At 40.5% G+C, this 14,113-nt stretch overlaps 1 protein-coding gene across 6 annotated transcripts in view; it reads right to left on the bottom strand.

The window, feature by feature from the left end:
* LOC308327115 (CD276 antigen homolog) overlaps positions 1–14,113 on the bottom strand; it is a 59,138-nt gene that overhangs the window by 13,797 nt on the left and 31,228 nt on the right. Inside the window, exon 2 of one of the 6 annotated variants that reach the window (XM_080780288.1) lies at positions 8,613–8,804. The exons of 3 other annotated variants lie outside the window; for them this stretch is intronic. Coding sequence is in view for 1 of the 3 variants with exons in the window: in XM_080780289.1 (XP_080636415.1) it covers positions 12,312–12,328 (17 nt within the window). In the remaining 2 variants the exon portion in view is untranslated. Of the gene's footprint in view, positions 1–8,612; positions 8,805–11,476; positions 12,329–14,113 lie in introns of those variants that run through there. 2 more of the 6 variants (XM_080780286.1, XM_080780289.1) reach the window with 2 other exon arrangements.

Genomic DNA, 14,113 nt, shown 5'->3' with positions numbered 1-14,113 from the left:
CATGACAGCAGAACAGCCTAAGTACAAATATAATTGATGAAAAGCTACTATACAGTGAAGTCTGTTCACAGAAGTTGTTGTAGGATAATGTGGGGATTATCTGACGAGGTACCATTTGAGTGGGCAAAACCTTACATAATATACTAAATAATACTAAATTGTTTATAGGGTCAATATAAGTAAAATAATATAGCCTTTCCACAGGAGTATCTTTTCATATTTTTCCAAAAAGAATACAAACAGCCAATAGCATATTACCAGTAAGATGCGCAAACGCGGGAAGCGAACGCAGCTGAGACCCTGCAGATCATGTCTGTCTGTCTGTCTGTCTGTCCCGCTGTTACTGTATATGTGGACCTGGCCCCTTTTGTGCCCATATATGGAGCTGAGTGGACCTGGCCCCTTTTGTGCCCATATATGGAGCTGAGTGATTGCTGATGCAACACACTCCATATTTGGATAGCGGGACAGACACACAGACACACAGACAGACACACAGACAGACATGATCTGCTAGGTCTCATAGTAAGTGCTCACTGCGTTCGCAATAAAGTTATCCCCCTCACTGGGGAAACTTCCGGGAGGAAAAACGGGCACGCACCGGAGTGAGTGTTCTTGTGACCGTTGAGAAACCGTGACCTGAATGACCTGCATGGTCAGGTGACCTACATGTTGACCATACATGTATTAATCATTTACCGACAAGTTGGAGCTCAAGAAATTCCAGTTAGTTATAAAGTTAGAATTCCAAAGAGGGAAGAAGTGCACCGGATTCTCTGCTTGAGTCAATATTGTTTGGAAATGATTAGCAGCAACTTGGACACTCAGGCATGAAGGAAGCATGAGTTCAGACGACATGTAAATATGAAATAAATGCTTAAACATGTAGCTATAGGTGTAATGTTAGAGACCACAGAAGACATGTAAATATGAAATAAATGCTTAAACATGTAGCTATAGGTGTAATGTTAGAGTCCACAGAAGACATGTAAATATGAAATAAATGCTTAAACATGTAGCTAGGTGTAATGTTAGAGACCACAGAAGACATGTAAATATGAAATAAATGCTTAAACATGTAGTTATAGGTGTAATGTTAGAGACCGCAGAAGTCATGTAAATATGAAATAAATGCTTAAACATGTAGCTAGGTGTAATGTTAGAGTCCACAGAAGACATGTAAATATGAAATAAATGCTTAAACATGTAGCTATAGGTGTAATGTTAGAGACCACAGACGACATGTAAATATGAAATAAATGCTTAAACATGTAGCTATAGGTGTAATGTTAGAGACCACAGAAGACATGTAAATATGAAATAAATGCTTAAACATGTAGCTATAGGTGTAATGTTAGAGTCCACAGAAGACATGTAAATATGAAATAAATGCTTAAACATGTAGCTAGGTGTAATGTTAGAGTCCACAGAAGACATGTAAATATGAAATAAATGCTTAAACATGTAGCTATAGGTGTAATGTTAGAGACCACAGAAGTCATGTAAATATGAAATAAATGCTTAAACATGTAGCTATAGGTGTAATGTTAGAGTCCACAGAAGACATGTAAATATGAAATAAATGCTTAAACATGTAGCTAGGTGTAATGTTAGAGACCACAGAAGACATGTAAATATGAAATAAATGCTTAAACATGTAGTTATAGGTATAATGTTAGAGACCGCAGAAGTCATGTAAATATGAAATAAATGCTTAAACATGTAGCTAGGTGTAATGTTAGAGTCCACAGAAGACATGTAAATATGAAATAAATGCTTAAACATGTAGGTATAGGTGTAATGTTAGAGACCACAGAAGACATGTAAATATGAAATAAATGCTTAAACATGTAGCTATATAGGTGTAATGTTAGAGTCCACAGAAGACATGTAAATATGAAATAAATGCTTAAACATGTAGCTATAGGTGTAATGTTAGAGTCCACAGAAGACATGTAAATATGAAATAAATGCTTAAACATGTAGCTAGGTGTAATGTTAGAGTCCACAGAAGACATGTAAATATGAAATAAATGCTTAAACATGTAGCTATAGGTGTAATGTTAGAGACCACAGAAGTCATGTAAATATGAAATAAATGCTTAAACATGTAGCTAGGTGTAATGTTAGAGACCACAGAAGACATGTAAATATGAAATAAATGCTTAAACATGTAGCTATAGGTGTAATGTTAGAGACCACAGAAGACATGTAAATATGAAATAAATGCTTAAACATGTAGCTATAGGTGTAATGTTAGAGTCCACAGAAGACATGTAAATATGAAATAAATGCTTAAACATGTAGCTAGGTGTAATGTTAGAGTCCACAGAAGACATGTAAATATGAAATAAATGCTTAAACATGTAGCTATAGGTGTAATGTTAGAGACCACAGAAGTCATGTAAATATGAAATAAATGCTTAAACATGTAGCTAGGTGTAATGTTAGAGTCCACAGAAGACATGTAAATATGAAATAAATGCTTAAACATGTAGCTAGGTGTAATGTTAGAGACCACAGAAGACATGTAAATATGAAATAAATGCTTAAACATGTAGTTATAGGTGTAATGTTAGAGACCACAGTTAGAGACCACAGAAGTGAACCTTTTAAGCCTGTTTTCTCAACTCGCTGTTTTTCTGCCAGACATTACTCTATAAGCCATATCTCCAAAACTGGTGGGTCAAACTGAACAACCAATATGTCAATTTGAAGCTATAGGATTCCCTGCTTTCACATAACATGAAAAGAAAACTCAAATTAAAAAGACCTCAATGACTTCGACTGGGTCAGAAGCGGTCACAGATTGTCAAGCAAAAGATGTGCATGCCGCTTCATGACACGTTGTGAGCTTGTAGATCTGTTATGTTCAAGACTAGAGAATCTAGAGCAGGGGTGACAACACTTTCTTGACTCGAGAGCTACTTTCAAAACGACCAGCGTAACACGGTCTACCCACCGTAAAACATATGATATCGTTGTTGATGTTACATAAGACAAACACACTAATAGACTGAAATGCAATTGGTACCTTTTCGTTATAATTGTCTAACTTTGTAACGCTATACTGACGTTTGCAGCGGACTCTTGAAAACAAAGTATTGCATTGTGGGTTTGAGCTGACAGGTCCTAATTAATCCAAGTGGCAGATACCTCTTTTCTATTTTAATTATATATAATTATATTTAATTACCGGTATTTTTAGGGGCATGTCATGTGGCTGCAAAACCTGCACAGCCTTTGTGATCTAAAGGTAGATCGCCTTCCACCTTCTGGGCAGAGCTTAGAGTATATATACAATAGAGAAGGCACCCGGAGGAAACCCTGAGGCCAAATGGACATAGTGGCCCAATGTGTCATTGCAGCTCGAGCCAGCGCTGCTCCGTTGACTATCATTGCGCACGTTCATGTGATTGAGGCCATGACACGTGAACGAATGTTTCATACGTGAACGCAGCACAAACGGCACAATGATAGTCAACGGCAGCGCGTTCATGTGTTTGAGGCAAATCCATCCCAGAATGCACTCTGTTCCTATACCAGGAAGGAGGAGTGAAATCGCCTCATGCGCTTTTGAGCAACTTAATGCAAGTGGATGGAAGGAGAACTCGGGTGTCTTCTCTATTCATATATAACTCTATGGTCTAGAGGCTAACGGACAGAGCATGACTGTCACCACTCCCTTATTAGGACAGTGAATACACTTCATTCATCACACGCACGCACGCACGCACGCACACACACACACACACACACACACACACACACACACACACACACACACACACACACACACACACACACACACACACACACACACACACACACACACACACACACACACACACACACACACACACACACACACACACACACACACACACACACACACACACACACACACACACACACACACACACACACACACACACACACACAATAAACTCCATTCATTCCAACAAACACTATAGACATTATACTGCATGTGGAATGCTGTCAGCCTGTCCCACCTCATGTTACAGCATCCCATGCCCTGCCTGTGTTTAAATCAGCCTCTCAGCGGCCCATAGGAGGCTTTGTTTGGCCCAAAACATTGTGTTTATTGTCATGATTTGTCACGACAAGAGTTGTCTTTGTCCGCGGCGTAGAAACGTCTTTAAATAAATACTTTCTGAAAAGTCTATGAGGGAAACGGGAACAGGGATTTATTTTCCGGGTCTCTCTCGAGGGGGGGGGCGGGGCTGCAACGCTCTATACGCCTGTATCAACAGAACCATTATGTCATATTATAATATAATAATATATAATTATGTCATAGTATTATATGGGCCTCATTTGGTCATGAAATGGCGTTATTGTCTGGCTTACTAGATAGCCAGGCTATCTTTAAACGGCCTCTAAAGTGCTTGTCCGACAGACACTCTGAACAAACATGTCTTCAAAGATTACGTCAGAGGAGGCTAAATGCATCTAGGTATGATAACAACCACTTCAGAGGAGGCTAAATGCATCTCGGTATGATAACAACCACGTCAGAGGAGGCTAAATGCATCTCGGTATAATAACAACCACGTCAGAGGAGGCTAAATGCATCCACGTGTGATAACAGCATCCTAAAGGTTGGCGAGGAACACGGCCTCAAACGGACAGCGGAGAACTCGCCGCTTTACCAACTCGCCGCAGCTTTCAGTTTCAGTGTCTTCATCGTTATGCTAACGTACATGCTGTCCTCATCGGTGTAGTACAGTCAAACACACAGATGGTACAGTCCATCTCCAAGGTGATCCTCTCTCTCTCTCTCTCTCTCTCTCTCTCTGGTCAGACTGAACAGTCCTTTGTCCACCAGTCGACTTATTAATCAGGAGTTGTAGTGGTTGGCTACTGAGTGGTGAACAATGCTCTTGTCTTCATGTATGTAATATTGTTTTGTTCTTTGTACTGTCAAATGTCCCACTGAGCAATAGGCGGCTATTAGACATGCGTCATTCTTTTTTTCCCCCTCCTTTCTAAAATGGTGGCTGTGAGTCAAATTAACCACATTTCCAGAGTTGAGCCAGTTTCCCTAAAATATGAATCACTAGTCGTCTCATGTTTATTTATGTCAATGCTACTCAGATTATGCTGAATAATCTTTAGCTCTGAGCCACTCTGCTACATGTACACATACTCATTTAAAGGAGAATGCCATACTAGAAGGCTTTCTTACCTCTCTTTGTGGTTGTTACGTCCCCATCAAAGAGGTCTAACCCTTTGTACTATGGATTGTACTATGTTTTTGTATGGACGTGGTGTTGGGTGCCTGCACATATGCACACATGGCATCAACGCATGGTGTTGTGTGCAGGCGCCCTACACTCTGTCTTTCGTTTTCTTTTATCCCCCTGTTCCCCTCACTGTATATATATATTTTTTCCCTTTTCGCTTCCTATATGATGAATTCCTGTTCTGTTCTTTAACTACATAGAAGTGTCTATTTGTTTGTCTCTAAATGTTTTGATGAATTGAACAATGTGGACCCTGTTGTAAACAAGTGTAAGGCTTAATTGGGTCGTCCACTCACAGTTAACAGTCTTTGTATTGAGTTTGTGCTTGAAATGTACTGTAATTCTGCAAACTGTTAATAAAGATTTCAATCAATCAATCAATCAAAGTCCAGGTGTTATTTTGGCTATTTCCTTACCATAAGCCCTAAATTAATTGCATTGAATGGAATAGGAATTGAATGGGGATATGGGGTGTTGTGCTAATTCGTTTATTTCCATCGCTCAAAATTATAATTGTTTTGTATATATCCTCTCTTCATAATGTAAATAATAACCCAAGCGGCACACTTTACTACTTATTTCGATGGAAATAAGAGAATTAGACCCCATAGCCCCATTCAATTCAATGCAATTCATTGAGGGCTTATGGTAGGGGAAAATAGCGTTTTTGCACAAAAAAAACACCTGGACCTCTTTGGTGGGGACGTAACGACTACAAAGAAAGGTAAGACATGTAAGAAAGCCTTCTAGCATGGAATTCTCCTTTAAGAGGAGTTTGCTCTATTCTGAATAACAAACTTTATTTGATTGGCTTTTATGTTGTATCAATAATACATCATACTCACATAAATAAATAAGACTATTTGCTATAAAAGGGAAAAGTGTTATTAGATTTAAATGATGTTGGATATAACTTAAGTGATTATAGGCTACAATATCAGGGGTGACCAAAAGGTAAAGACCGCTATCTACCAGTAGATCACAAAGGCTGTGCAGGTAGATCACATGACCACATGCTCCTAAAGGATATTTAAATTAAATATATAAAAAGACGATTCTTGGCATCTGTCGCTTGGATTAAAGGTGACATTGATTGATTGACATCAACAAGCGCCTGTCAGCTCAAATCCACAACGCAACATTTTGTTTTCAGTGTTGCTGTGCACAAACATCGGTAGCATTAGATTAATAAATACAAAAAAACCTATTCCATTTCTCCCTCTATTTCCCATTCCAAGTGCATTTGTCTTATATGTAATGCCAGCGCCTCTATTCTAAAGACCCCTCAGGGACAGGTTTAAACTATTTTCAGGGGGGTAGATCTTGTTGAGCTGGTCATTTTGAAAGGAGCGCTCAAGTATTAAAAAAAAGTGAACTGAGTGGTTGCAAATAACGGACACTATAACAGGAATTAGGTATAGATCTCTGACTTACATATTCAGTTCAGAACTTCAGACCACATATAAATAAATACATTTTTGTCACCGTCATTCATAGCAGTACTGTGCATTCAGGCATGCACAGAGATGAATTAACTATAGCTTTTGAGGTGCAGCACAATATAGCCGGCCTAATTTAGATATCGTACTTTTATTATGCTTATATCACACAACGCAATAAAGCCAGTGGCTTGTTGTGGTCCTTTCACTTTCACATAATAGTAGGCTAGATAGGCTACTTTATCATTCTGAAGCACCTGATGTACACTCGCTCTATGAGGAGACAACACACCGCACCGAGCTGCCCCTGATGTACACTCGCTCTATGAGGAGACAACACACCCCACCGAGCTGGCCCTGATGTACACTCGCTCTATGAGGAGACAACACACCCCACCGAGCTGCCCCTGATGTACACTCACTCTATGAGGAGACAACACACCCCACCGAGCTGCCCCTGATGTGCACTCGCTCTATGCGGTCTCGGAGAGCCCACTCTACATAGGATCTGAGGGGAAATGACAATATGCAAGGTCAAAGATATATGTCCCTTCTGTGCCATAAATCTTAGCCAATGGATTAATATTGCTTGTGTTTGCTAAAACATGATAGGAATCATGGTAAAGCACTATTTTGGGTAGCCACCATCTTGTAAATATGCACAATAAGGGTCCAGACACACCCAATAATGAAAATAGGTATTCCATTGAGTCTCTCATGGTCAGAAAACATGAAATAGACACTGAGTTTGCGTTTCTAGCTCAACGTATTTTCTGGGTCCCAATATTGTGGCGGCCATATTGAATTTCATGGAAACTTTCAATACAAAAAATTCAAAAATATTCACCCCCCATTATAACTAATAGGGGCAAATATTGCGGCAACCGGGTTGTCCATATAGGTTGTGATCCTACGGGGTCATAGATACTATTTCTGGTGGACAACCTTTGAGGTCATGGCAAATGCAGGTCAACACCCTTTGCCTCCTGCAGGTTTTACACCTCGCCTGGGGGGTTAGAGGTTAGGGTTACAACATCCCTGTTTGTGTTTTCAATGAGGGCTCAGGGCTTGAGGGATTGGGCCACAGTCACACGGACATTGCTGTTCCTTGGAGTGGTTGCACCACTCAAAAAAACTAGAAACATTAACATCCCACGTGGGTCAGGTTACACCTGGGGGGGGCTGTTTGATGTTTGTGTTTCCACCTGCTGTGTTTACAGTGTAAACACAGCAGGTGGAAACACAACATTGTGTAAACTTTACACAATAGGCCTACTCTATTTTAATACTGACAGACATCCTTCGGTTCTTTCTGGTTCTTAGTCCACGATGAGCCAGAGCTCATAGGCTATATTATAATCCTATATAAATAGATTCCACGTGAATTTATAATGAAATTAGATATTATTCCTCTACATCCATGTGTAGAAAACAAAATAGCCGATTTACAAGCTGCGACGCGTTATTGTAATTAAGCTTGCAGATCAGCTATTTTCAGCAAGTGTAACCAAGTGTAAATGACGTAACTTACACTGGATCATGTAAGACTTTATGGTAGATGTAGTGTGTAGTTAATATTGTGAAGACTTCATGGTAGATGTAGTGTGTAGTTAATATTGTGAAGACTTCATGGTAGATGTAGTGTGTAGTTAATATTGTGGCAAGTTGCTGTCCCTTAATCACTAAGGGACAGCAACTAAGGCTTAGTGTTTTGTTGTTCACGGTCTGTCTACCGAGCTGGACCAGAGCTAGTCCGCAGGGTAGGGTAGACTTTTAGCCCCTTTTAGGGATCCTGTGTTTACCTTTTCTGTCCAAAATACAGAGAAGGTAACCGGAGGGTTCCGATTAACGGGGCTAAAATAAATAAACTGGTAGCATTATACTAACATATCCAACCAACCGTAACAACAATTCTTACCAGAAAAAACGGCCGTTTCTTCCACAGAAGCGTCCCGGAATCATCAGGCGCAGATCGACGCTTTAAAGTCCTCCGTGAAGTAATAAATAAATCAACTTTATCCTCAAAGCAGCAGGAGAATTAAGACATCAGGAGCAGCAATGCGCATGACACAGCACTACACAACGTGCTGCCAGCTGGCTGGAGAGAGAGAGAGAGAGAGAGAGAGAGAGAGAGAGAGAGAGAGAGAGAGAGAGAGAGAGAGAGAGAGAGAGAGAGAGAGAGAGAGAGAGAGAGAGAGAGATCCTGTTGAATTGACATTTTAATTGATAGAGAGAGAGAGAGAGAGAGAGAGATCCTGTTGAATTGACATTTTAATTGATAGAGCGAGAGAGAGAGAGAGAGAGAGAGAGAGAGAGAGAGCCTGTAAAGACTATTATTGCGCACACACATAAATAAATAGGCCTATAAAATATATATCCAGTATGCACATATAAAACTATAGGCCGATTTAAGTCATATAATATCTCATAATAAACACTGTAAAGTTGTAGTTTAAAGGGTTTGTATTCTCCACCAAACCGATCCAGACACTTTTCTTCAGATTCAGATTCAAAAGTTCAAAACTAACGACATAAATAATACTTAATAGGCAAACACAACTGAACAGAACCAAACCAAACAGGAGAGTTAAGTCTCTTCAGGCTAATCCTTGATCACACAAGGCCCTGTAGCTCTCCCACAGGGATCTATCCTGTCCCCCACCCACTCACCTGCCCCTCTAAATGTCTGTGCACGCCACTGTCTGTCCCCCACCCACTCACCTGCCCCTCTAAATGTCTGTGCACGCCACTGTCTGTCCCCCACCCACTCACCTGCCCCTCTAAATGTCTGTGCACGCCACTGTCTATCCCCCACCCCCTCCTTCCCCCTCACTGTATATGTTTCTTTTCCCCTTTTACCTCCTATGATGATTTCCTTTTGAATATATATAGTTGTGTGTATATTTAGTACATCTCTAAATGTTTTGATGAATTGAACAAGGTAGGCCTAAATGCTTTATGGTGTCGTCAACTCACAGTTAACATCTGTTGTATTGAGTTGTGCTTGAAATGTACTGCAATTCTGCAAACTGTCAATCAATCAATCAATAAAGATCTTACCCGCGTTAAAGCCCACATACAGTCTGTCCCTGCAGCCTTCCTCCTAACACAGGACACAGAATCAATCAGCATAATTTCTTATACATAATAATAATAAAACTTTATTTGTATAGCACCTTTCATGACATGAAATGCAGCTCAAAGTGCTTTACAGAACAATGGAGAATAAAAGAAAAGCAAGGCAACAACATTAAAAACAAGCAGTAATGCAATACAGTGAGGACATGAATAACAAAAAACAAAAGATCAATTAAAAGCAATGTTGTAGAAGTGGGTCTTGAGCTGAACTAAATACTAGTTATAAATAGCCTATACTTCCACAAATAACCCCTTGCATAAAAGTAATCTAAGCATTAATAAAAAGATGCATTTACGATTAAACCAAGTATAACCTGGGGTTCAATGACAATTCAATTCAATTCAAAGGGCTTTATTGGCATGAGAAAACATACGTTTACATTGCCAAAGCAGAAAGAACAATACAACAATACAATCAAAACAAAAATTATGTACTTTGAAGGTCAGAATCTTCAATAGATCAACTTCTATGTACCAAGATCACTCGATGCAGGTATAGTGCAGGAATATACACAATGATTAATCTTTAGGGTGGTTGTGTTCCATTTGATATCCTTCTCCTATATCACAGCAACTCACACATCTTGCTGCTGTGTTTGCACATTGTTGTACTTCGCCCAGCAGATATGGGAGTTTTTTGTCATTGGTCATGTTTTCAAAATCTCCGTGTGTGGTTGTAATCTGTGGGAAGTATGTGTCTCTGATGTCTTGGTACAGTGGACAGACAGTATGTGTCTCTGATGTCTTGGTACAATGGATAGACAGTATGTGTCTCTGATGTCTTGGTACAATGGATAGACAGTATGTGTCTCTGATGTCTTGGTACAATGGACAGATGGTTAGGAAGGGTTCAATTAAACTCAAAGCATAGAAACACCCCTCCCCTCCCCTCTCCTCTCCTTCCTGGAACCCCCTCCCCGAGGGGAGTTTCGGTATACCTGCCAGACACCAGGACACAAAGGCTGAAAGGTAATACATTTACATTCCAACGGGTGATTGAGGGTCGCGCTCTATAGGACCGCAACGGTCCACTAATAGTTCTCAGGTCTTGTTTTTTTGGTCCTCCTCGTTGAGCGGTGCAACCACTGTCTCCTACAACCAGCAATGTCCGTGCCTGTCTATACCTATGTGGCCATGAGCACGAGTATATGACTACAGGGTAGGCTACCTGCAGTAGGGGGCGCCAGAAACAGAGAGAGTGCTGCAATGTTGCCTGCTAGAGAGAGAGAGAGAGAGAGAGAGAGAGGTGATCCATGTCCATCTCTTATTCCAACTCGTCGTATAGGACTAGCGACACGGTAAACACATTGTGGGGAACAAAAACGATGCGATGTCAAATTCAACCCGTCAACGGAACGGAAATATGTTGTTATTATTGTTATTATAATAAACTCAGATCACACAAAACAGATCATTTAGATCCAATACAAGGCTGTGGAAAGCAGTGGCGGAGGAAGGTTCCTATATAACGACAGTGGGTGCCCACCTTAGAGTAGCCTATATATTTAACGGGAACCCATTTTGGTGTTAGCATTACATTATGCTTTAGCTATTGAAAAATAGCAGATCTACAAGCTCATAGCGCGCCACCGAGTGGCGCGCTATGAGCTTGTAGGTCTGCTATTTTTGAAAAATCGAAGAACGACTGACATTTTTTAGAATCTGATCTCAGGTCAGAATGGGTTCATCAGACCAGTGTGTGTTGTCCAGTGGAAACCTTGTATGAATCTGATCTCAGGTCAGAATGGGTTAAGGTTCCCACCCGCCCCGCAACTTATTATCGTTATCGTCTTATTGTTTAGCCAGCGGGTGCTTCGGCTCCTCCGGCGCGCCCGCGGAGTTGACGCCGTTGGTGGAAAGTCTGGTGCTGATGATGTCATGTGAGGTTTCTATAAGCATGCTGAGCAGAGAAACAGGATGCTGAGTCAGTCCTGCCCATGAGAATAACCACACAGTCACGTCCCAGTATAGCCTACAATAGTCCCTGTCCAGTCACAAGTTATATATATATTATGTATCATGATTGATTGAGCCCAGAGGGTGAGACAGCAGACAATGTGGGGTAAAGGTCATTGTTAGAGGTGGTGGGGGGGGTAGAATGTGTCCAAGTTGCAAAAGTAATTATGATGAAATGGGCAGCAGGGTGTATGTTCGTATGATGCAAACTATGACTAGCTCTGCACTGCATTCACCCTCGCATCCACGCACACACGCATCCACACACACACACACACACACACACACACACACACACACACACACACACAATGCCTGTACCCAGACAGACGATGATTATGATTACAGACAGAAGGATGAAGCAGTGAGACACACTGTCTCACATCATTCACATAGACACCAGTAGGGTTACAGACAGCATGATGGACAGCAGAGAGCAGCAGGAGTGTTCTCTCACAGACACGCCGTCTCCACTAGGAGGCGACGTCACCTTGGGTTTAGCAGTGGTTGGTCAATCTGTGGGTCTGACTGAAAACACAAGAGTCAGTTATTACAGTTAGAAGTTGTAGTTATTTAACATGATCAAACACAAACTATAGCGTTTTAATCTTGTAATAATAATAATAAGCTATTCTAATGATGTAACTATTATTCAGATTCAATCAGACCGCTGTAGTTCGGGCCATTCATGAATCAGACTTGTTTAACCCATTCTGAACGGGAACCCATTTTGGTATTAGCATCATGTTATGCTTTAGCTATTGAAAAATAGCAGATCTACAAGCTCATAGCGCGCCACCGAGTGGCGCGCTATGAGCTTGTAGGTCTGCTATTTTTGAAAAAATTTCAAAATTTTTTAGAGAATCTGATCTCAGGTCAGAATGGGTTAATGAGACCAGTGTGTCCGGTGGAAACCTCGTATGAATCTGATCTCAGGTCGGTTAATGGATTGAAATAGGAGGCCCATTTCCCTCAGTACAGTGTGTGCCATGCGGTGCTACGTAGTATGCATTTAAAGGGTGCTTGTGTGCAGTGTTGTCCCTGAACGCGTTCAAAGAACGAGCGTTCACGAACTCGTTCATATTTTGGGTGAACGTGAAGTGAACGTACTGCATTACTGTACCGATGAACGTCATTGTGAACGCGTTCATTTCTGCCGTGTGTGAACGTCACTTTCTCACGTTCAACTTCGTTGAAGAGTGAGTGTCTCCATAGAGCCTTCCAGGTCGAAACCCCCGGTGCTAAAACACACCCTAAACATGCCTTAAAAGGACCACTTCACCACTTTTCAACCTATCTTCATATAGTAGGTCCTCACTAATAATCATGAAAATGATGGCACAATCTTTTTCTACTCGGTCTGTGTCTCATAGGAGGGCTGTGGGCAGTTCAGAAACCGTCCTCCAGTGACATCATCGATGGGGAATACAAGCTAATAGAAACGGCAGGCTTTCAAGTTCTGAATACTTCCAACGCGAAAATGGAAGCCATCGTTCTCACGATAATGAAAATCTAAACATTTTTGTAAAGAAATCTTGTTTAAAAAAAAAAATCTGCCTAATGATGATGTCACTGGAAGACGGTTTCTAAACTGCCCACAGCCCTCCTATGAGACACAGACTGAGTAGAAAAAAAACTATTTTCAGCATGCGGAGATGCAGCCTCTGAGAACTGAGAACATTCAGAAACTTTTGCCTTCACAATAAAAGCATGCAGCTTTCACAAGTGTGCCCATTAAATAGACATGGAAAATAATTAAGTATTCGGTGGCATTTCACATTGCAAGAGAAAAAAATATATAAGGAATTAATTTGGATAATGGTAATGGAGATATTGTAAAAGTTGTCAATTTAGTTTTTATTTATTTGATATGGCTATGGGCAACACAATAACTAAAAATACAAATTTAAAAAAAGAATGAAAAAGAACTGAACTTTAGTTCAACATTTTGAATGATGAACTATGAACGGAACGAGTTAATTTTTTTAAATGTTGAACTGTGAACTGAACTAGTTCTTTATGATGAATTCCTGTTCTGTTCTTTAACGATATAGAAGTGTCTATTTGTACGTCTCTAAATGTTTTGATGAATTGAACATGGTGGACCCTCTTGTAAACAAGTGTAATGCTTAATTGGGTCGTCCACTCACAGTTAACAGTCTTTGGGCTGTATTTTGCGTGTCTTAAGTACCAGGTCTTATTCCCTAACTTGAGTAAACTAAAGACCTGGAGGCGTGGTCAATGCCATTTGGCTATTCTGAGTGGCCAAAGAGCATTGACCACGCCTCCAGGTCTTTCATTTACTCAAGTTAG

Source organism: Protomyctophum bolini (assembly GCF_963924005.1).
Source record: "Protomyctophum bolini genome assembly, chromosome: 13".
NCBI classification, from domain to species: Eukaryota; Metazoa; Chordata; class Actinopteri; order Myctophiformes; family Myctophidae; genus Protomyctophum; species Protomyctophum bolini.
Note: the sequence above shows the minus strand (reverse complement) of the source record. Positions and strands in the feature narration are given on the sequence as shown.